General features: G+C 40.3%; 1 protein-coding gene and 1 pseudogene across 1 annotated transcript in view; both read right to left on the bottom strand.

Annotated features, from left to right (window-relative positions):
* RCL1 (RNA terminal phosphate cyclase-like 1) overlaps positions 1-23,085 on the bottom strand; it is a 51,299-nt gene extending 28,214 nt beyond the window's left edge. Inside the window, exons 1-5 of the mRNA XM_014546262.1 lie at positions 23,068-23,085; positions 14,313-14,448; positions 10,387-10,458; positions 6,940-7,115; positions 598-672 (exon numbers count right to left, since the gene is read on the bottom strand). Of these exons, the coding sequence (XP_014401748.1) occupies positions 598-672; positions 6,940-6,999 (135 nt within the window). The 5' untranslated portion in view covers positions 7,000-7,115; positions 10,387-10,458; positions 14,313-14,448; positions 23,068-23,085. The remainder of the gene's footprint in view (positions 1-597; positions 673-6,939; positions 7,116-10,386; positions 10,459-14,312; positions 14,449-23,067) is intronic.
* LOC102253018 lies at positions 16,643-17,323 on the bottom strand (annotated as a pseudogene).
* Positions 23,086-23,605: the final 520 nt, after the last annotated feature.

Genomic DNA, 23,605 nt, shown 5'->3' on the forward strand with positions numbered 1-23,605 from the left:
TTGATTGGCTGCCTCCTGCACGTCCTCTACTGGGGATTGAGTCCACAACCCAGGCATATGCCCTCGATCGAAATCGAAGGCCAACGCTCTATCCACTGAGCCAAATCGGCTCGGGCTGTATGTGTTATACTTTTATACGACTGGCAGAGAAGTGGATTTGTACACACTAGCCTCATCATAAAAATGTGAGCAACATGTTGCACTATGATGTTAAGACATAAACTATATCTAGATGATCTACATTAGAGAGGCATTATGGCTAGAATCCTAACTCTACTACTTAATAGCTGAGTGACACAAAAGGAGTTTTTATGAATAGTAAAGTATTAATACTTGCAAAATGTTTACAACAATGCCCACCACCAAGAAAGTACAATATAACCGTTGGCTATTATTGTCATTACTAAAGGGTCCCTTTCAACTCAAAGTTTGTCACATTTGCATGTCCTGTGGGTCTTCTCATAAATGCTGACTTCAAATATCACACACTCACACACACACAGAGACACACACACACACGCGCGTCAAACAGCTCTTCCAATGAGTTGGTAAGGAAATGTTTTACACAGATATATACAGACAACAATTCATTCTTACCTTTAGCTCAAGTGATTCACCATCAATTCCAAACTGTTTCAAAACAGGGAGGGCCGTTGCCTTAAGAACATCAACCTGTAGAATTATTTCAGAATAAAATAAAAAGTTTCATTAAACCTTGAGCAGATGGGAAGAAGAAACAGCCCATGAACCAAGTGGAGACATAGCAACCAGGTAGATGATGTGTAGTCTGGTAAAGAAAGAGGATGCTGGTCCTAGCTGGTTTGGCTCAGTGGATCGAGCATCGGCCTGCGGACTGAAGGGTCCCGGGTTTGATTCCAGTCAAGGGCATATGCCCGGGTTGTGGGCTCAATTCCCTAGTAAGGGGCGTGCAGAAGGCAACCAATCAATGATTCTCTCTCAACATTGATGTTTCTAACTCTCTCTCCCTCTCCCTTCATCTCTGAAATCAATTTTAAAAAAATGTATTTAAAAAAAAGAAAAAGAAAGAGGATGCTGACTTACAACTGAGGGCATGGGACCACTCTGCTCCCGAGTAAAACAGATTTTATAAGCCACTAGCTCCTCTGAGCCCCTTTCCTCATTTTTGACATGGAGACTTATACCTACCTTACAAGTCATCATCATGACCATCACATGCAAAAGCATGAGAACCTGCCGGGCTCATATAGAACAAACTTGGACCTCTGCTCATTTTTTATGTATTTACACTACGGAAAAAATATCAGATTTTTTATTAATCTTTTCCCAACACGGTTGTTTAATCTTTAAAGCTTGTGGCACGCCAAAGCCAAAGCAAACCAAAAAAAGTAGTCAACAGCTACTTAAGAATCTTGCTGAGGCCCACCGCACAGGCAGTGAAAGGGTAGGTGGTGGTTCTATAAGAAAGTGAGGGCAGCCCTAACCAGTTTGGCTCAGTGGATAGAGCATCAGCCTGCGGACTCAAGGGTCCCAGGTTCGATTCCGGTCAAGGGCATGTACCTTGGTTGCGGGCACATCCCCAGTAGGGAATGTGCAGGAGGCAGCTGAATCGATGTTTCTCTCTCATCAATGTTTCTAACTCTCTATCCCTCTCCCTTCCTCTCTGTAAAAATATCAATAAAATATATTTTTTTAAAAAGTGAGGGCAGTGGAGGAATGATTGCCTCAAACTACCTGAAGCAGCACAAACCCACAACTGCACAGTTAATGGCAAGACTGTGTCAAGTATGACTATTATCTCCTCCCTATTCAGAACTCACAGGTGGTCTGGGGTCCTTTCCTGTTCACGTATAGATTCCTCAGAGTATAAGGATGACATTCAAAGCGCGTTGATCTAACAAGTCAGTGAATGCTGACTCAACTGCAATATGGGAAAGAAAGTCACTCCCTTCCTTGCTCCCAATGGGCAAAGGGCCGTTCCTCGGCACTTGGGAGCTGACCTTATCAGGAGCAGTGAGGACAGGCAGCGCAAGCCGAGGGTGTAGGGGAAAGTGCTGGTCCTGCTTCAGGCTCTCCCTCGAGTGAGCTGCATGGTCTCAGACAACTGTCTAATTTCCTTGTCTCTAAGGCAAGGGTGTCAGCCTGTCTTCAAGGTGCTACCCATTCCAACATGCTAAGACTCAACACAATGAAACTCCAAATAAGTCTTTATAGCAGAGAATAGGCCCCGCCTACACATTCTGCTATCAGAAAATTAACCTGAGGTAGAAATGACTTATGAAGCCTAGGATCATGTAGAGAGTGGAGGGGGGAGGGGGTGGGGGGGGGGGGGTGGGGCAGAAGAAGTTACTAGGAAAACTCACTGAAAATTAGCTCATTTCAACCTAAATATTAAAGTTAAATACACCCAAATACTTAAGACATACATTTGGGATGGCCAGCACCAAGGAGAATAGGCTAGTACTAAGGGCAGCTGGGGAGAAGGCCAAGCCAGATTTCTGGAAAAACCAGGGGATACAAGGATGTGGGTTACTCTGCCCAAATAACCCCCTGGAACTAGGCAGCCACCAGCCGTCCTGGGGACAGAAAAGGCAAGAAAGCAGAACAGCCCTTCTGGTTCATCCTCCCTGTACCTGGAGTCATACAGGATGAAGTCATATTTACTCTGAGGGTCAGCCAGAAGCCTGAGTATAACTCCAGGTGTGGTCCTGTCTCCTAAATCACTCTCCATCTGATGCAAAAGGCAGGCAACTCGTGTGGTGGGACGAGGGCTGGAAGAGCACATGTAGGCTTGAGTCTCACTCTGCCTCTTACTAGCTGTGAAACCTGCACACGCCCCACCTCCCCAGGGCCTTGGCTTCCTACTGTGCATGAGGGGCTCTGGACTGATATGTTCCAGTCTCCCCCGGCTCTGCACCATAGTTTCAGTAGAGTAGGGGTGGGCTGCACATTCTACTTAAGGAAAACTGAACAGTCACTCAGTGGTTAGGAAGAGAAAGTGGTTAGGAAGAAAAGTCTGACCCAAGTGGCACCTCAGGGTAAAGGCGTCAGTCAGTCTGACAAGTTCACTCAATCAATCAACAGGTAGAAATGTCATCAGATACAATGCCAACTAGGAGGGAAGAAACTGCTCTGTTACCTTGTCTGAAACAGTGGCAGGAACACCCATCTCACAGGGTTTGTACCAGAATTAAATAAATATGGCTACATTTACTAGAACTGTGCCCAACACACAGCAGACTTTGTTGTACTTCATTCCCCTTCCAGAACGGTAATGAAAAAGAATGGAATCTTCACTCACCATCTGACCAGGATGCTAGCATCAATAATTCCTATTGGGGGTTCCGGTGCCAAATCACTGAGCTTCGAAGGAGCTCCCCATTTTCTAACCTTTTGCCTCTGAAGGGAAAAAATGTTCCTACCCATTTATAGGGGGCTCATCCCACCACTTGTGCTTTTGATGCTCATCCCCTCTGGATGTCTGCAGGAGTTACCCTTAGTAAGGCCCCCAACCCCTTTAATTCTTTCCTTCTCCATTGCAGTATCTCCTCAGCCTACAAGCAAGCTCAAATCTCTCATTTAAAAAACTATTTCCAAACTCAGCTCTTTAGGAATCATCCTATCTCACCTTCTAAATTTCCAAACTCAGCTCTTCAGGACTCATCCTATCTAACCTTCTGAATCTCCTTCCCATGGTGCTCTTTCCTATTCATTCCTCACCCTGTGACTGTCCTTACATATCAATGTCACTGCTCTCTCAAAGGTCAATAAAACTTCTCATTGCTGAATCTCCCTACCCAATCCTCAATCAGCTCCTGGCTTCTCAAAACTCAACTCCTGCTTGGCTTCTCCAAACACTTCTACCTCCACTCACTACTCACACCTTACACATCCACTTCCTCTTCTATTCTCGGTCCCTGGGACCATGGGGCAAAACCTCTAATGCTCAACACAGGCCAGAAAGGGAATGTAAATGAATGATGAGATCAGCTAAAACCTCCAGCTAACTGGAGAGCTCATGCCTTTTCCAAAGAGGGCAGCTACTACAGTGGGGCCTTGACTTACGAGTTTAATTCGTTCCGCGTGACAAAGCTCGTAAACTCAAATTACTCGTATGTCAAATCAAAAAGTGAACGAGTGAGACACGTGATGCTGGGCTGATGTTGTGGCGTTCACTGTGACGTTCGCTGCGCCAACTAGCGATGGGGTATCTGAAGCTGGCTCGTAACCCAAATTTTAGCTCGCAACTCAAAGCAAAAAATCGGCTGAGAGACGGCTCGTATCTCGAAAAACTCGTTAGTCGGGACACTCGTAAGTCAAGGCCCCACTGTACTCAGCTCAATGGGAGGCTGTCGGGAAAGAACTGCCGTCATTGCTGCCACATCAACCTATTACAATGTAAAATCTGGGTTCCAAACATGAACATTCAATTCAGATACACACACCACCACGCTGTGCAGACCAAAGTAAAAACACCGGTAGGATTACCTCAGACAGAAAGCTGCCGGTGTTCAACCTCACTCAGCACTGGTCAATCTCAGTCTCCTAGGATTTAACTATCTGTAGGTAAGACACTGATGACCTATCACTGAAGCTCCAGACAGTAATGTCCACTGCCAACTGGACAAACACATGTGGATATCCTCCCAACATACCAAAATCAAGCACATCACCCAACTACCAACCACAATTTTCCTCTTCGCTGTGTTCAACTCCTTCTGATCACTATCCTTCAAGACAACCAGGACAGAAATTGTGAAGTTATTTTATGAACACTTCCTCCTATCCCATCTCTAATTAACTGTCAAATCACGAAGTCTCCCCTCCACACTGTCCTTCATATCAGTTCCTTCCTATCTATTTCCATCTCTAATATGTTCAAACTAATTGACAAACCCCCAATTCATACTTCTCTCAGCCTCCACAGCGCTCTTCCTAAAAACCAAGCTGATTCTGTGGTTTCCCTTCCTCTAGAAAACCCTCCCTAGCCCTCAGCACTTTGCTTGTACCTCTATCAGAGCCCAGAGGTACTCAGGCTTGTGGCCTCCCCTCTGTGTGTTCACAGCTGTCCACCCCATGAGAACAAGTTCCCTAAGGGCAGAACGCATTATATTCATCCTGGTGTAGACAGCAAATGTGGACATGAACTGATAGGAAAACCACATGCTGAAGAGAAAGCTCCAAATGAAGAAGCCACTCTTTATCCAAGAAGGCTGAAGAAGTTACTCTTTATCCAAGATTAGGTATATTTGTTTTATCGTGGATTGGAGCCAAGTACTATCCAAGGTCATTTTAGTCTTGCAGGGAGCAAAAGCAGTCCTGTAGCATATGAAAACAGATTTCTTTTATATGTTCTGCACAAAAGAGCTAAGTACTATTTCTGGGGAATTCATCAACTAACCTTTGTCTGTTAATATATAAAACTTTTTAAAATATTGCCAGTGATAACAGCTTTTAAGATCATTAGCAGTTATAGAAAGAATACAAAACTGGGACACAGTGCCAAAGTCTCCTGTACGCTCAGGGCCTTTCCCATTACTCAAGGCACCTTCCCCACCCTCCACCTAGAAGTGTGGAGGGCTCCCCTTGGGAACACTTTCAATTGAAGGGACCACTTCCCAGAATCTTCCAGAAAAATATAAGAAAAAAAGCAATCCCTTGAAATTAGTTTAAAATTCTAGACAGTTTATTCAACATTCCTTTACAGCTAAGAATTTCAGATCATGCACTGTACTAAGATTCTAGGAAAAGAGTTTATGTACCCAAATCCCAAGAATTGGGAAATAAGTCTTTTACTGCCTAAGAACACATTAACCAGGTTTATACTCTAAAAGTGTATAGGTGAATACCAGCAGTCTCCACTGTGCAGCTCACTGAACCACCTAACTGGTCTTCCCTGATTAGAGAAGCTAGATACTTCATATTCTGCCTTAGAAGCCACCCCTTCATTGGTCTTCAGATTGAAAAAAAATATTTTCAATTACACTTTACATTCAGCATTATTTTGTATTAGTTTCAGGTGTACAGCATATACTTTACAAGGTGTTCCCCCTGATATTTCCAGTATGCAACTGGCACCATACATAGTTATTATAATATTATTGACCCTTCATCAGTCTTGGTTCCATGTCTATAGAGGTGAAGATAAGAGTCCTCAGTCAGGACTTGGCATAGTGGCCATAGGCATTAAGATACCCTCTCTGGACAGCAGAGCATCTAAAGGTGAGGATCCTTCTCCCCCTATGAGAGGTCTAAGGCAGGTCTGGATAGAACTACTCTAATAACTAACTCTCTCTCTCTCTCTCTCTCTCTCTCTCTTCCCCAAAACAAAACCCATCCTGAACTGACACTTGTGGTGGCCACAATGAAAATTCCACCTGTATATTAAACTATCTTCCCCATACACGCAGGAAAATTATCCTACTTAAGAAGGTTGCTGTGCCCTTAAACTATCAAAGCTCACATATACAGTCCCTGCCCCTATGCCCTCTTCCTAAATCTGCAAACTCTTCTCAGAAGAAGAATGTCCTCAAGTTTAAATAAGTCAAGACTGTGCTGCGACAATGCCAAGGGAATATTTTCTGTCTAAAAGTGTAGTCTGCTGCTTTCCAGCCTCAGCTATCACATGACCTTGTGAAAGTTTCACTCCCACACACTTCAGCCAACAGAGCCATATTTCATGTCAACCGTGGTGAGATTGCCAGCATCTGTTCTGAAGGTTCTTTGACACGACAATGAAAGGCACCTTGATGAATGGTAACAATCGTTATTGAATTTGACTGATTATGAATCTTGGTTCATCTGCGTCCTGCAGTGATTAATCTCTAAATCTCAAGGTAAATAACAAAACAAATACACTCAACAATAAGCCTGTGCTTTATCAGGAACTTGTTTATCAAAAGTTGGGTTGTGACAAGAGACGAAACAAAATTCACACCATGGTGTGGCCTCACTACTCACCGAGGGGTCAACCTGGTCATTGGTCACTCCTCGAAGAACTATCCTTAATGGGTGCTTCATAAATGGAGCCAGGCAAAGAAGACTCTCCAGGTAATAGCCAATGCCACGAAGAACACTGCAGTCATGCTCCACGGATCCACCATACAGGAGGCCAGGCTGGTAATATAAGGTCGTCCCTTACATAAGAGGAAAGAGAGCCACGTTCAGCAGGGGAAAAAAACACAAATGCTCGGTGTCACAAAATCAACACAGGCAATGAGTCCCAAGGGGAAAGTCTGACATGGGCATCCAAGGGAGTTCAAAATGCCATTCCTAAGAGCCCACACTTCAGTCCAAAAGCTGACTCATTACTGTCAAGCCCTTGTAATAATAATAAACTGTGAGTGTAATTTAATAAACAGTAATAAATTAAGCCCCTCCCTAAGCCATCTGAATTGCCAAAGTCATGGCAAGGCAGAGAGAAAAAAATCCTAACAGGTATCTTAAGTCTGCCAACAGCACATTCTCAGACATTGCTGAACAAGGGTGTTTACAAACGATGCTCTGAAACCATCACACCAGCAATCAGCTTCTTCTAGGCCCTTGAAATGAGATTTCCCATGTACCACACTCACCAAACAAGATGCCTACAAAAGCAAGTACTTTATGGCAATTCCATTAATAGTAGCTATTATAAAAGTAAACAAATGAAAATATCTAAATTGACTTACTAGTTTTGTTAGAAACTCTTTATTATCTTTATTCACTTTTTCACATATTCGTATCACTCAAAAAGTTTCTTACCAGATTAACGTTATAGAGGAAAAACAAAATAAAATACTCTAGATCAGTGGTTCTCAACCTTCCTAATGCCTCGACCCTTTAATACAGTTCCTCATGTTGTGGTGACCCCAAACCATAAAATTATTTTCGTTGCTACTTCATAACTGTAATTTTCCTACTGTTATGAATCGTAATGTAAATATCTGATATGCAGGATGTATTTTCATTGTTACAAATTGAACATAATTAAAGAATAGTGGTTAATCACAAAAACAATATGTAATTATATATGTGTTTTCCGATGGTCTTGGGCGACCCCTGTGAAAGGGTCGTTCGACCCACCAAAGGGGTCGCGACCCACAGGTTGGCGACCCACAGGTTGAGAACCGCTGCTCTAGATGATCTGGGAGTATAAGTGGGTGAACAAGGTCTTTTTGTTGCTCAAATGTTTTGCAATGTCTTCTGGCACAATTTATCAATAAGCAAATTTAGCAACAGAGGAAGTAGATATGTTCAGTCACTCCAAAGGCAAGCAGCTCTTGTGAATTTCATAGAATAAATTTAGGTCTTACTTTATTAAAAACCAAAATCCCAACAATCAGAATCGATCAAAATCAGAATCATATTCCTCCCACACTTCTCAAAGGGAAAGATTCTACATCAGTTATTCTAAACACTATTCATGAGTCACAAAACTAATCCTCTAGTACAGCGGTTCTCAACCTGTGGGTCGCGACCCCTTTGGTGGGGCGAACGACCCTTTCACAGGGGTCGCCTAAGACCATCGGAAAACACATATATAATTACATATTGTTTTTGTGATTAATCACTATGCTATAATTATGTTCAATTTGTAACAATGAAATTGGGGGTCACCACAACATGAGGAACTGTATTAAAGGGTCGCGGCATTAGGAAGGTTGAGAGCCACTGCTCTAGTACAAAAAGCCATTAAAAAAAAAAAAGCTATATAACCATTAAACACTGCAAATCTGTTTATGCCTGCAAATTAACCAAATGAGAAATTGACCAGGTCATCAGAATGAAGTATTCTACCCTGGGGTGGAGGTGGGTATGGGAGAGTGATACAAGGGTAGCAGGATCATGTAAATATCTACTTCCCAACCTAAGGTGTAGAAGTGACTAGAAAATAATATAATTACCTGCCCTCTGAATCACCAATATAAACTGCTGAAAAAATCTCCAGGAATTTCAAAGTAAACAAGCCAAGGAAGACTAAAGAGAACCATAGCTTGCAAAGGGCATCTGAAGCCACATACCTAAAACCGGTTCTCTGCAACAAATTTCCTGTGGTGCCAGGCCACTTATTAAGCCAAGCTTGTCTTCTTTCTTAAAAGAAACAACATGTGGGCCCTGGCTGGTGTGGCTCAGTTGGTTGGAGCGTTGCCCGGTACACCAAAGGGCTTCGGGTTTGATTTCCAGTCAGGGCACATACCTGGGTTACAGGTTCGATCCTGGTTGGGGTATGTAGGAGAGGCAAGGAATAGATGTTTCTCTCTTTCTCCCTTCCTCTCTCTAAAATCAATAAACATATCCTCAGGTGAGGATTAGAAAGAAAAGAGTCAACAAGTTCAGAGTTTCCTCTGTTGCACATGTACAGAAAAGTACATAATTCGTTCGTGGAACCTGGCAAAGATGTTTGCTTCCTATACAATGTATATACTAGTAAAAGTTTCTAAGCAAACAAACAAAAAGTACCGAGAAAAAACTGAATGAAATAAATGATCATGCATCCATACAATGGAATACTATATAAGGCCTACTGAAATAATTGAGATTAACCTGTGACATCTGTGCTAGTGAAGAAAAAAAGCTGGCTGTAGAACATATCACGAGCACAGCCCTGTTGATGGTCTAAGACAGCTATTTTCAACCGTCCTCATCTCACTAATTATTAAAATCCTACGGCACACCAAAAGATACATTAAATTTTTTTGCTGACCTGAAAAAAAAATTAGGTATAACTCTGATTCATTCACACTGGACAGATATTGTGTTGGCTATTATCATATTTTTTTATCTGACCATCTAAGGGAAAAGAGGTCAGTGCCCCTGACAAAATAGTCAGGTATTGCATCTTTTTAAAAATTATTGCAGCACACTGGTTGAAAATCGTTCGTCTAAGATACAGAGGTACCCTTATAAGCAAATGCATATAGAGGAAGGAGACAAGGGCACCCCCCCCCCCCCCCCCATGGCTGCACCTGGGGAGGGAATGGAACGGAAACAGCTGAAGGGGCTTTCACAATTTTTGCATATACTTATTTAAACTAATCTTAAAAGCAAAATAAAAAAAATAAAATTCAGCACATATAACTACCTCCTAGAGTTTGTGGTAAGATTTTGTTGTGATAATATAAGTAAATGGACTTTGAAAAGTTGTAAGTTAATAAGTGGTAGGTATAAAATATTTTACTGTTAAAAAAAGAGAAGGTGCTTGTTTGTTGATCTGAAATTTTCAGTCTTCTAACTTCCTTAAATCAAGTGTATGCCCCTTAAATTGGCAGAATTCACACATATCTCCAAACAATTGTATCACAGACAGGAAACTGGATGTTTCCATCTGAATATAAAATGTATACCATCAAATGGAGTGAGAAACAGAAGAATGATTAAGTAGTGCATATGTAGATGCTTTCCCGAACAGGAAGAAAAGGAGCTTACCTGTTTGGTTTATTTCAATTCGAGAACCGTTTGTTATTTTGTCCAAAAGCCTTATGAAGCTGGCTTCAAAATCTGTGGGAAAAAGAGAAAACATAATAGACTCATGTTAAGTCACCCTTTCCAGGCAGCACTGCCCATTCAGGTTCTGCCATGGAGGGTAGGCTACTTGGGTTTTTCTCAGGACCTGAGAGGGATCACTGGTGGAGAACCTGAGCGGTTGAAAAGCACTGACTAGCAAATATATGGTTAACGGAACTATTAGAAACAGTTCAGCTTTCATATTCCACACAAAAAAAATAGAAACTCTACCAGCAATCTAACGGGGATACTAATTTTAGAAGCACAACAACCATAAGATCTGTTCTTCTGACCTCAGGAGCACATGCCTAATAAGGGAGAAGAGCAGTAAAGAGGGAAGTTTTACAGTCAAATTCTTACTTCTTACAGAGCACCTAAGAGGAAAGATTAAATCAATGTTACTATCTCTCCCATTCAACACTGCCCCATCTCCCTTCCTCTACATCTTACTGATCTAGAGCTATCTAGCCAGTTCAGTTTTTAATTTCATTATAAAGGTGCCTGATGTACAGTATTACTGCCACCTTTTTTTAAATGCAAGAGAAAAAACTGGAAGGGAAAACACTAAATGTTAATAAATGGGTTTCTCTTCATATTAGGACTTTATATAAATTTAATTCTCTTATTTAAATTTTAACATTCAAATTGGCTTCAATTCCTTTTAAGAACAGACTGTTATCTAAAATATAAAGCTGGCCATTCTTTAGAAAAGGGGGTAGAAGGGCAGGAAATTATTTTAAATGTGAAATATGGAAGGAGATAGAGTGCAAACTCAGAATATGTCCTCTAGTCTTCCCCTGAGTTGATCTTACACACAGACACACACACACAGACACACACACACACTAGCTTCAACCTCCCACCCATGAACAAGGATAGCAGTCCAACTCTTCTGCACTGAAGGCACTGTAACTGCCTGACACCTTCATGCAGCTCCCATTCCTATAAAGAACTAACAGAATTTGTGAGCACACATTCCAGCAGTCACCTGACCTGATCCCAAAGGGTCAGCAAATCAACTAAACAATTCCCATCCACTTGTTCTGCTACTTAACACTGCCCCATAACTCCTGTCCTAGTAGATTCTGCAATCTGTACAAAGACCACTGGGCTCAAGTCAGAGAAACTCCAATTTGTCCTGAAACAAGTAATAAAGGCAAAAAACAGTGGGTGTGTATTAATGCTTACCTTAGAGTCATACATTCTTCCATTTAATCCTCAAAACCCCAAGGCAGAAAGTGTTACTCCCATGTTATAGAAGGCTTAAGCTCTAGAATGCCTACTAGCTTGTGACTGGCAAGTGGCAGAGCCAAGAGATGAGCCCAAGTCCATCCTTCTCCAAAGTCCAGGCTCTTAAGCACACCATGACTGTAGTTTGCCTCAGTTTATTTTTAAAACCATATATACATATATTTTGTTTGTTTGTTTGTTTGTTTGTTTTTCCAGAGAGGAAGGGAGAGGGGGAGAGAGAAACATCCATGATGAAAGCAAATCATGGATCGGCTGTCTCCTGCACGCCGCCTACTGGGGATCGAACCCGCAACCCAAGCATGTGCCCTGACGGGGAATCGAACTGTGACCTCCTGGTTCATAGGCTGACAATCAACCACTAAGCCACGCCAGCCAGGGCTGCCTAACTCAGTTTAATCCCTTGGAGCCAACCTCTTCCCTCTAGAAAATTGTGGCACCTTTTCAACTGCAAGCCATGACCTACTGAAGAATCCTGCAGACAATTTAATGGGTCCCCAATCACCACTTATTTTTAATGAAATTAGAAAAGAATAAATGATATTAGAATAACTGTACATAGTGAAATTTTAGCACACATACATATATTCATATGTATATTAGGTGGTAATGTAAGTAGCATCACAAATTTTTTTAAAGTAACTCAACTACCAAAGTTAACTAGAAATTATTTCTATGGTCTTCTTATATAAAATAATTTTGTGTGTTTTTTTTAAATCAGGCATGATCTATATACCGTAATACCATTTCTACTTATGTTTATAGAAAATCCAAAATAGTTGACACAAAAAAGAAAAAACATCAATTTGCTTAAGCGTCCAAGGTTCCTAAGTGGGAAAGAGGAACAAGCACCCTATATAATAAAAGGGTAATATGCAAATAGACCAAATGGCAGAACAACCAAACAACCAATCAAAGTGTAATATGATATGCGAAGGCTGCTCAACTGCTCCCTATGATGTACACTGACCACCAGGGGGGTCCCTCAGCCTGGCCTGCACCCTCTCATAATCTGGGACCCATCGGAGGATGTAGGAGAACTGGTTTCAACCCAATCCCGCAGACCACTCACCTTGGAAGGGCGCCAGGAGCCAGGCTCGTGGCTGGAGAGCGCTGCTGTGACAGTGCGAGCCTCTCCCGACCGGGACTGATTGGGCACGATCCTGCGGCGGGCACAGTGGGTCCGGGATGAGCAGGAGTGGCAGGTAGGAGCTGCAGGCGGCGTTGGACTGAGGGGTTCAGCCTGATCCCTGCAGGCCACCCAGAGGGACCCCACCCATGCACGAATTCGTGCACTTGGTGTCTAGTCTATATATATAAAAGGCTAATATGCTAAGTGTCCTTCCCACTGTCCGACCGGTTGCTATGACGCACACTGACCACCAGGGGGCAGATGCTCAATGCAGGAGCTGCCGTGTCACGTACAGAGAAATGGCACTGCGGACCTGGTGCTGATAAAGCAACACTAGGCTTCCCCCAAGTGGGACACAGACCCCGCCACCACCAAATTGCTGCAGCCGATGCAGAGACCCCATGGTGCAAATGCAGGCCACAGCCCATCCCAGCCTGCAAACAGTGGCTGTGGGTGCCAGGTATAGACATCATGTTTTTGTTGACATTCTGGAGCCGAAATTGTCAACAGAGTATGTCTGAAAATCAACTATTGCCACAACGCATCTCTGAAGCCGAAAGATGCCTGCGTCTTCAGAATGTATCTGAAGACCAACTATTGGCACAACGTACCTCTGAGGCTGAAAGAAAGTGACATCATCAAAAGAGTATTTCTGAAGAACAATTATTGGCACAACGTACCTCTGAAGCCGAAAGAAAGTGACATCGTCGACAGAATATGTCTGAAGAACAGTCATCGACAAGTACTACCAATACTGGTAGGAACTGCTTTCATAGCGAAAATGAGGTAAATGAGGATGCAATTATCGAACACAGTTGTGGTGGAATGACTGTTACATGTCCATTATGCCTATCCCTAAATTTCTCCGATGAAAAACCATCTGATGGAAAATTTACTCCATGTTGTAGCAAAGGCAAAGTTTGTTCAAATGATACAAATTTTCCAGAATACCTGGCATATTTTTAAAAATTAATGATAAACGAAGATTCTGACAGTAAAAATTTCATGGAAAATATTTGTTGTTATTGTTTTTTATTAATCAATTTATATATTACTTTCATGTACATTTTACTAAATTTCATCTCTGACACTTCTATTATAAAGGACGAATAGCAATATTAAAATATTTCTTCTAATTAATTTCCTTTCAATGTGCATGAATTCACTAGTTTATGAATAAAGCCTAAATTAAACTCCAAAGCTTTTACAGATTTGGAAAGAAAAAATAAGAGCAGAATTTTAGGACTCTTAAGAACGAACACACAGTTAAAAATGTCCAGCAGAGGAACATGAGTAGAAACAGAATGGGCATATAAGGAGACCTCCAGGCAGGACTATGCCCTGGTCACAGCAAGTAAGTGCTTAGGAAGCAGCACTTCAAAGAAACAGACACAGAGCTAGTTCTGGAATCCTAGCAACAGTGAAGATATAGCTCCATCACCTGGTACAAAAAAGATCTCAAATTCACCTAATAAATAGTAAGGCTGAAGTTCCCCAAACTTCACTAAGACAAGATGTGTAGAATCCTTGCCTCTTCACTTCCCACACACCCTCTATGGCTCTTCCTCTTCAGGGCTGCTCCTGGGGTACAAAATTTCAGATATCTAAAAACATTAGGGGAGAGTTCCAAAAATAAGCACAATTTTACTACATTGCTTAAGAATACATAGGTTGGCTCAGTGGATAGAGTGTCGGCCTGCGGACTGAAGGGTCCCAGGTTCAATTCCGGACAAGGGCATGTACCTTGGTTGTGGGCACATCCCCAGTAGGGGGTGTGCAGGAGGCAGCTGATCGATGTTTCTCTCTCATCGATGTTTCTAACTCTCTATCCCTCTCCCTTCCTCTCTGTAAAAAAATCAATGAAATATATTTATAAATAAATAAAAATACATAAGCTGGCCAAGTAGCTCAGTTGGTTAGAGCATCCTCCAATAAACCAAGATTGTGTGGTTTGATCCTTAGGGCACATATAAGAATCAACCAGTGAATGCATAAATAAGTGGAACAACAAATGGATATTTCTCTTTCTCTCAAATCAATAAATATTTTAAAAATTTTAAATACAGCCCTAACTGGTTTGGCTCAGCAGATAGAGCATCGGCCTGCAGACTCAAAGGTCCTGGGTTCGATTTCGGTCAAGGGCACATGCCCAGGTTGCGACTTGATCCCCAGTAGGGGGCGTGCAAGGAGGCAGCCGATCAATGACTCTCTCTCATCATTGACATTTCTACCTCTCTCTCCCTCTCCTTTTCTCTCTGAAATAAAAATATATTTTAAAAATTTAAATACATAAAATTTAAATGAAAGGTACAAGTAAAGGTACTGTAAGACAATTTAAATAGGCAAGGAAAATTGCTCTCATTAAATAGTCTATAAAAGCCCTGGAAGGGTGCCTCAATTGGAGCATCATCCCATACACCAAAAGGCTGCAGGTTTGATTCCGGTCAGGGCACATACCTAGGTTGTGGGTTTGATCCCCAATCGAGGTGTGTATGGGAAGCAACTGATCAATGTTTCTCTCTCATATCGCTGTTTCTCTCTCTTTCAAAAGATGAAAAACATATCCTCAGCCCTAGCTGGTTTGGCTCAGTGGCTAGAGCGTCGGCCTGCGGACCAAAGGGTCCTAGGTTTGATTCTGGTCAAGAGCATGTACCTTGGTTGCAGGATCCTCCCCGGCCGGGGCCCTGGTTGGGGCTCATGCAGGAGGCAACCAATCAATGTGTTTCTCTCACACTGATGTTTCTCTCTGTCTTTCCCTCTCTCTCTTTCACTCTCCTTAAAAAACTCAATGGAAAAAATACCCTCAGGTGAGGATTAACCAAAAACAAACAAACAAAACCATATCCTCAGATGAGAATTTTTTTTAAGCCTATAAAAGATCTTTATAATACTATGGAGCCTTTAAAAATATTTTTAAGTAATTATTTAATTACTTGAGGAAATGTTCATATTATACTAAGGAAAAAATTAAAAAGTAATATATAAAATATGATTTTAATTTGTTTAGAGAACTAAAAGATGAGAAAGCAAACTATGTATAACCTTTAAAATTAGCAGTCATTATTTCCCTCTGAATTTAAAAAGGTAGAAATTACAAACACATACCTAATTCTCAGAACAAATTAAAAGATGTTCAACCCATTGGAAATAATGTACGTGTAAAATATGTGCATATTTTACATATAATGTGTAATAACACATAATGGAAAAGAATAATAAAATATATTTTAACTTAAAGAAATATATAACATCTTTCTTGAATTATGACCAGGCCAAAAAAAAGTGCAGAAAATAATAAAATAGCTTAAACAAAAATATCAATTTTATCAAAATATATGGGAATCTACCAAAGAAAAATTTACCACTCTAAATACCTTAGTAATGAAAAGAAAAGCAAGAGCAAATGAACTGAGATTTTAGAAATGTAAAATTACAAGACAAAAAGAAAATAAAAATAATAATCTCAAAAGGAGAGATATAAAAAAAGGAGAAACAAAATGGAAAATACAGTAGAAAAAATTAAGCTAATTCATTGAGAAAATACAACACAATTCAATAGCCCCATTCATTTTTTTTGAGCTCTTATATTTGACTTTATTCTTCATTTAACTTTTAAAACACTACTATACTTGAATATTAAAACAAAAACAATAGCAAGTAGTGAGCATATTATGGTTACAGTCCTTCACTCATTCACTACTGTACATAAAATGCCAGGACAAGGGCATGTACCTTCACTTGTCTATATATATAATTTATTAGCCTATATATATATAGGCTTCACTTTCACTGGCCCCATTAAGGGGTCTGACACTGAACACCACCCCTAGAATGATCTTCATCATCCTCATATGCTTCTCCATTGTAATGGCGCCGTCTTTCTTGATTTGGATCAAAGTCCACCAGTTCTACCCGGTCCATTTCATCAGTCTCTTCTACTTCCTTCCTTTCAGGTAGGAGTTTTTCCAGCAAAGAGAGTTTATCAGGAGAGAGAAAGCCATTCTCAGGAAAGTTTACCTTAAATTCGATGATTAGGCGACCCTTTTCATATGGTCTGTGATAAACTGGCATGCCTTTATTTAATACACACTTGATATCTCCATGCTTGACAATCTGACCTGGATGAGAGGTGATGACTATGGTTCGGTTGTCAAGAGTAGCTATTGGCTTTTGGAAGCCACACAAAGCTTCAACCAGCTGTATGTCCATACACATGAAAAGGTCTTCTCCTCGTCTGTATTAATATAAATTTAGCACATACTTAGATCTTTCAAATCACCAATTATTATAAGTACCACAGCAGGCAATTGTTTTCTTAATAAGAGCAAGGTATCTTTTACAAAGGTGTCCTTTCTTCCCCATTCTAAAAACAGAGCTGAGAACCAGGAGCAGCAAATATATGGAACCTGACAGGCCCATTTCCTGGACAACACTTCGGAATCCTTACCCACACTCTAGGTAGTCTCTACCATTTACCATCCCTGAATTGTCCCATCACCTAATTTTAAATTTAGTTGCTCACATAGAGAAGAAAAAATTCTAGTAACAGTGAGGCTTTAAAAAAAAAGCAAACATACATTAGGGAGATTATAGTATAATATGAACAGACCTCAGCTGGCCCTGGATTATGGGCTCTATAAAATTTACTGACGTACATAAATTAAGTAACATAGTGCTTGGAACATTATGAACACAATCTTTTATATTTAGTAACAGCCCATTTCCTCCTTTGGTGTTTAGACTTTTTTTCCTTTTCCAATCCATATTAATAACAGGATACTCTCCAGAAAAACCTCCTGAGGATTCACCTCAAATGATGGCATTGAAATCCCGAGTTTAATAGTATTTTCCATTGTAGGAACACTTGGGGAATGTTCTATTATAATTAACTTAAAACCAGTTCCTTCAGATGTAAATCCTTACAAGATTTATTAGAACCCCAATCCAGTCTATTTTAAAGTCAGCCATGGGTATATAATTGACATATTCTCTGTTTACTATCAATTTTTCTTTGCTTCCCTGTAAGTTCATTGTAAATACTATTAAATATTTCACAGCAATAGGCCTGAATTTACAGATTGGGTTTGACCCCCAAAACATCATAGTAAGTGGTTTCTTTCACCATTTTTGACAGCCGGTGAGCGGGCCGAGGCAGGTGTGGAGGAGCTGGAAAGAGCGCGTTGCTGCGCGCAGCTCAGGCAGCCGCTGCTCCTCCACCTCTCACCGAGCGTTCTGGAAAGTTCCCCCACCCCATCCATTTTTAAAAGAAAAAAAAGTGAATAAACTCAGAAATAAAAATAACATAATCAATAAAAAAGATTACAAACCTTTGTGGTAAATTATTCTCTATTATTTTCAGACTAGAGGCCCAGTGCATGACATTCGTACACTGGGGGGACAGGGTGGGGGGGGTGTCCCTCAGCCCGGCCTGCAGACATCCCCCAAGGGGTGCCTAGCACTGCCGCGGAGGCGGGAGAGGCTTCCTCCACAACCGCTGCGCTCGCTAGCCGTGAGCCTGGCTTCTGGCTGAGCGGTGCGCCCCCTATGGGGGCACACTGACCACCATGGGGCAGCTCCTGTGTTGAACGTCTGGCCCCTGGTGGTCAGTGCAAGTCATAGCAACCAGTTGTTCTGCTGTTCGGTCGATTTGCATACTAGGGTTTTATTATATAGGATACATTTGAAATTAATTAGATAGCTATGTAAAACTATGACAAATCAAAATAGATAAACAAAAAAGATAAGCCCAAAACAAAAGGAATGAAAAAACGTATTAAGTAATAAACAGAAAAGAGCACTGGTAAAGTTACTGGAAAATTTTTCCAACATTCAAAAGGAAACTCTTATAGTACTCATTCCAAAGAAGAATGGGTAGAGAAGGCTTCAAATGTAGTATAGTTAAAAGCACCACACACAAAAAGTTCAATTACAAGCTAACCTCATTTAATGAGAACTAATTAAAAACACCTAAATAAAATCTTAGAAAGAGATCATAACACATTTTTTACTATCCACTATGCTTAAGAAGGGTGCATCCCAGGAATGGGCTGCAGATAAAGCACAAGGAAAACTACAACATAATTAAATACAAGATTAAATACATAAACGGGGGTAGAGGGGGTGGGGGAGGAGGAGATCAAGATTAGTTGCTATTGAAAAGGCATCTGTTAAAATTCAACATTTATTTTCCAATAAAATTGTTTATTCTTTAAAAGTATAAAGAATAAACGTATTTAATGTAACAGAGTTTACATACAAAAATAGAAGCCTTAAAAGTTCAAGGAGAATGTATTTGTGGCCTCATGGGAAGTTAAGATTTCTTGAAAGAACATAAAGATTTATAAATTGGACTACATTAAAAGTAGTAACTATTGCTCATTAAAGGACACCATTAAAAGTGTGATAAGACAAGTCACACTCTTAAATACTTTAACACAGAATACATAAATCGTATTTAAAAATGTAATATCACGATATAGCAAAGAAAATCAACAAACTACTACTGCTACAACAGAGGAATCTCACAAGCACAATAAAGAAATAAAGAAGCCAGACACACACACACAAAATACACACTCAAATTATGGTTAATATTTTAAAAACCTAGTCTATTGTGTAAAAAGTCCATTTACTGTTTGTGTTGATGGTGGGAAGAAATAGTGTGACTGGGAGCAAGCATGAGTTTTGGGTGGACTAGCCATGTTTTATTTCTTGACATGGGTATATCCACTTAGCAATAATTCATCAAGCTATACATTTATAGTTTGTGTATTTTATGTATAGTATACTTTAAGAAAAGATTATTTTAAAACTGAATAATCAAGTTCAAAGAAATAATACCTTTAAAAACACAAAAAAGCAAAGAAACCCAATCATCTCTCCAATGTAACCTTGATAGAAATGCCATTAAATATATCTTTTTAAAAATGTCAGAAGGTGCCCTAACCAGTTTGGCTCAGTGGATACAGCGTCGGCCTGTGGACTGAAGGGTCCCGGGTTCGATTCCAGTCAGGGGCATGTACCTTGGTTGCGGGCACATCCCCAATAGGAGGTGTGTAGGAGGCAGCTGATCAATGTTTCTCTCTCATCAATGTTTCTAACTCTCTATCCCTCTCCCTTTCTCGCTGTAAAAAATCAATAAAATATATTTTTTTAAATGACAGAAGGTGTCAATACAAGGAAGAAATATCAGTTAAGGGGAAGGCCATCTTACCAATTAAGAAAGAGAATTTCACATACTTTGACTTGACCCCCACAGTCCCAGATTTTGTTTTATTTTTTAAAGCAGTCTTTGACCCAGCAATTCTACATCTAGAACATTATCCTGCAGAAATGGAAGTATATTAGGATATATGTACAAAATAATTTTACTGCTGCTTTATTTATAACTAGAGGCCCGGTGCACAAAATTCATCCCTGGTTGGGGGGGAGGGGTCCCCTCAGCCCAGCCTGCACCCTCTCTCCCAATCCGGGACCGCTGGCTCCTAACCGCTCGCCTGCCTGCCTCATCGCCCCTAACCACTCTGCCTGCCTGCCTGCCTGATCGCCCCTAACCGCTTGCCTGCCTGCCTTCCTGATAGTCCCTAACCACTTGCCTGCCTGCCTGATTGCCCCTAACTGCTCACCTGCCTGCCTGATCACTCCTAACCACCTCTGCTTCGGCCCCCACCGCCATGGCTTCATCCACAAAAATGTCCAGAATGAAGTCTGGAAGGTCGTTCGGCGGTCCAGTCTAATTAGCATATTACGCTTTTATTATTATAGATAACAAACACTGAAGATTACTTTTTTGTCCCATACCTTCAAATTTCCCTAGGTATTTTGCTTTGCTTATATAAAAACCTGTAAAACAAATAAAATAAACAAAGGGCAACTTAATTCTCTGATTTATGCTGTTTTTAATACCTTTCAAGTTTTCTATTTAAAATCCAAACTCTTCAGTTCTACTCCTTTTCTTTACAAACACACCAGGAGATAAGCTTTCTCTAGCAGAAATTCACTAGAGCATTTCCTCAGAAACCTATTAGAGACAGAGAAAAAACAACATCCTAAATAATAAAAGGCTAATATGCAAATTGTCCCCTTGACTGGGAGTTCGACCAGGGGCGGGGCCAGCTGGCCAACCACCCGTGGCCCCACCCCAGCCAGCCCTGCCCCCAATCAGCCCCCCCAACCCCAATCGGGGCAGGCTGGCCGGACCCCACCCATGCACGAATTCGTGCACCAGGCCTCTAGTTATATAATAACAAAAGAGTCAATGCACCAATCTTTGATGTACCACACAACAAAGCTGCAAGATACATAAAGCTAAAACTATTATAACTGAAAAGTGAAAGACTAATCTACAATTATAGTTGGAGACTTCAATATCCTTCTCTCACTAATCAATAGAAGAACTAAACCAGTAATTTTCAACCTTTTTAATCTCGTGGCACACATATAAAAATTACTAAAATTCTGCAGAACACCAAAAACTATTATATGTTTTTTGCCAATCTAACAACAACAAAAAGGTATAATTTTGATTCATTCACACTAGTCAGCTATTGTGTTGGCTGTTATCACTTTTTATTTAACAATCTAAGGGAAAAGAGGTCAGTGCCCCTGACTAAATAGTCAGATATTACATGTTTTAAAAATTCTCATGGCACACCAGTTGAAAATCGCTGAACTAGACAGAAAATCAGGAAGGGCAAAGAACTCAACAATGTCATCAACCAACAGGACCTTATTCATACAGCAGAATACACATTCTTTCCAAGTGCCCACGGAATATATATACCCAGATAAAAACCATTATCTTTAAAAAAACACACACACACAAAAAAACACCTCAACAAATCGAAAACAGCTGAAATCATTCAGACCATGTTCTCTAACCATAATAGAATCAAACCCAAATCAGTAAGAGGAAGATAGAAAAATATACCCACACTTGGAAACTAAAAACACTTATAATTCATGGTTCAAAGAGGAAATCCCAAAGGAAAGGAAAGAATCCACTGAAGTGAATGAAAATTAAAATATGACATGTCAAAAACTGTGGGACACAGCTAAAGCAGTGTTGAGAGGGAAGTTTATTGCACTAAATATGTACATTGGAAAAGGGAAAGTTTCCAATAATCTAAGTCCTACCTTAAGAACTTAGAAAAAAAAGAGCAATAAAACCTAAAACAAAACCTCAGAGTAAGTGAAGGAAAGAAATTATTATAATAAAAGAGCAGAAATAAATGTAATTGAAAAAATAAAGAAAAATCAAAGAAACAAAAAGCTGGCTCTTAAATTAACAAACTTCTAGCAACACTGGCAAAGAAAAAAAGGAGAAAACACAAATCATCAATACTAGGAATAAAACAGGGGATATCACCCATATTAACAAGGTAAAGAAGAAAAATTACATGATTGCATCAATTGGTGCAGAAGAAGCATTTGACAAAAAACAATATTCAATCACAATTTTTAAAAAACCTCTTCAAAAAATAGCAGTAGCCCTAGCCCAGTGATGGCGAATCTATGACACGCGTGTCAGAGGTGACACGCGAACTCATTTTTTTGGTTGATTTTTCTTTGTTAAATGGCATTTAAATATATAAAATAAATATCAAAAATATAAATCTTTGTTTTACTATGGTTGCAAATATAAAAACATTTCTATATGTGACACGGCACCAGAGTTAAGTTAGGGTTTTTCAAAATGCTGACACGCCGAGCTCAAAAGGTTCGCCATCACTGCCCTAAGCCTATTTGGCTCAGTGGATAGAGTGCTGGCCCTCGGACTGAAGGGTCCCAGGTTTGATTCCGGTCAAGGGCACATGCCTGGGGTGCAGGCTCGATGCCCCGCCCAGGTCCAGGCACATGTGGGAGGATCCTTGGCCCAGATCAGGGTGCATGCAGGAGGCAACTAATTGATGTGTCTCTCTCACATCGATGTTTCTCTCTGTCTCTCCCCCTCCCTTCCACTCTCTCTAAAAATCAATGGAAAAAGATCCTCAAGTGATGATTAACAAAACAACTACAAAAATGGGAATAGAAATCTTCCTCAACTTGATAATGGCATCTAAAAAATATATACAGTTAACCTTATACTTAGTGGCAAAATACTGGACATTTCCCTCTAAGATCCTTGAGGATGTTTTTCCAAATGGTACTGGAGTAGTTAGATATTTTTAGCAAAAAAATGAACCTCGATTTAAGTTTTAAACCTCATACAAAAAGTAACTTACAGGATCTAGGATGAGGCAAACAGTTCTTAGACTTGACTCCAAAAGCACAAGCAATAAAAGAAAATTTCAATAAATTCCATTTAATTAAAATTACAGTATTTTCCTCTGCAAAAGAGAATGAAAAAACAAGCTCTGGAGTTGGATAAAAGATTATCAAACCACATATATCTGACAAAGAACTAGAATATGTAAAGCAATCTGAAAACTTAACAGTAAAAACAAACAATCCCACTAGAAAATTGGCAAAAGGCATTTCACTAGAGGCTATATTGATGGTAAATAAGCTCATGGAAAGATGTTCAACATCATTAGCCATTAGGAATATGCAAATTAAGCTACAAGATAGTACCACACACTTATCAAAATGGCTAAAATTAAAATTAGTGACAACGCAGGAGCATTTTCTCCCCCCATTTAGAGTTTCCTTCCCAGCAGTTGTCATCAGTTTGGCTCAAATAAACTCCTAAAAATTCAAAAAATTAAAATAGTAACAACACTAAGTGTTGGCAAGCATGTAGAGAAATTGAGTCACTCACAT

The sequence above is a fragment of the Myotis brandtii genome, unplaced genomic scaffold, assembly GCF_000412655.1.
Source record: "Myotis brandtii unplaced genomic scaffold, ASM41265v1 scaffold44, whole genome shotgun sequence".
NCBI lineage: Eukaryota > Metazoa > Chordata > Mammalia > Chiroptera > Vespertilionidae > Myotis > Myotis brandtii.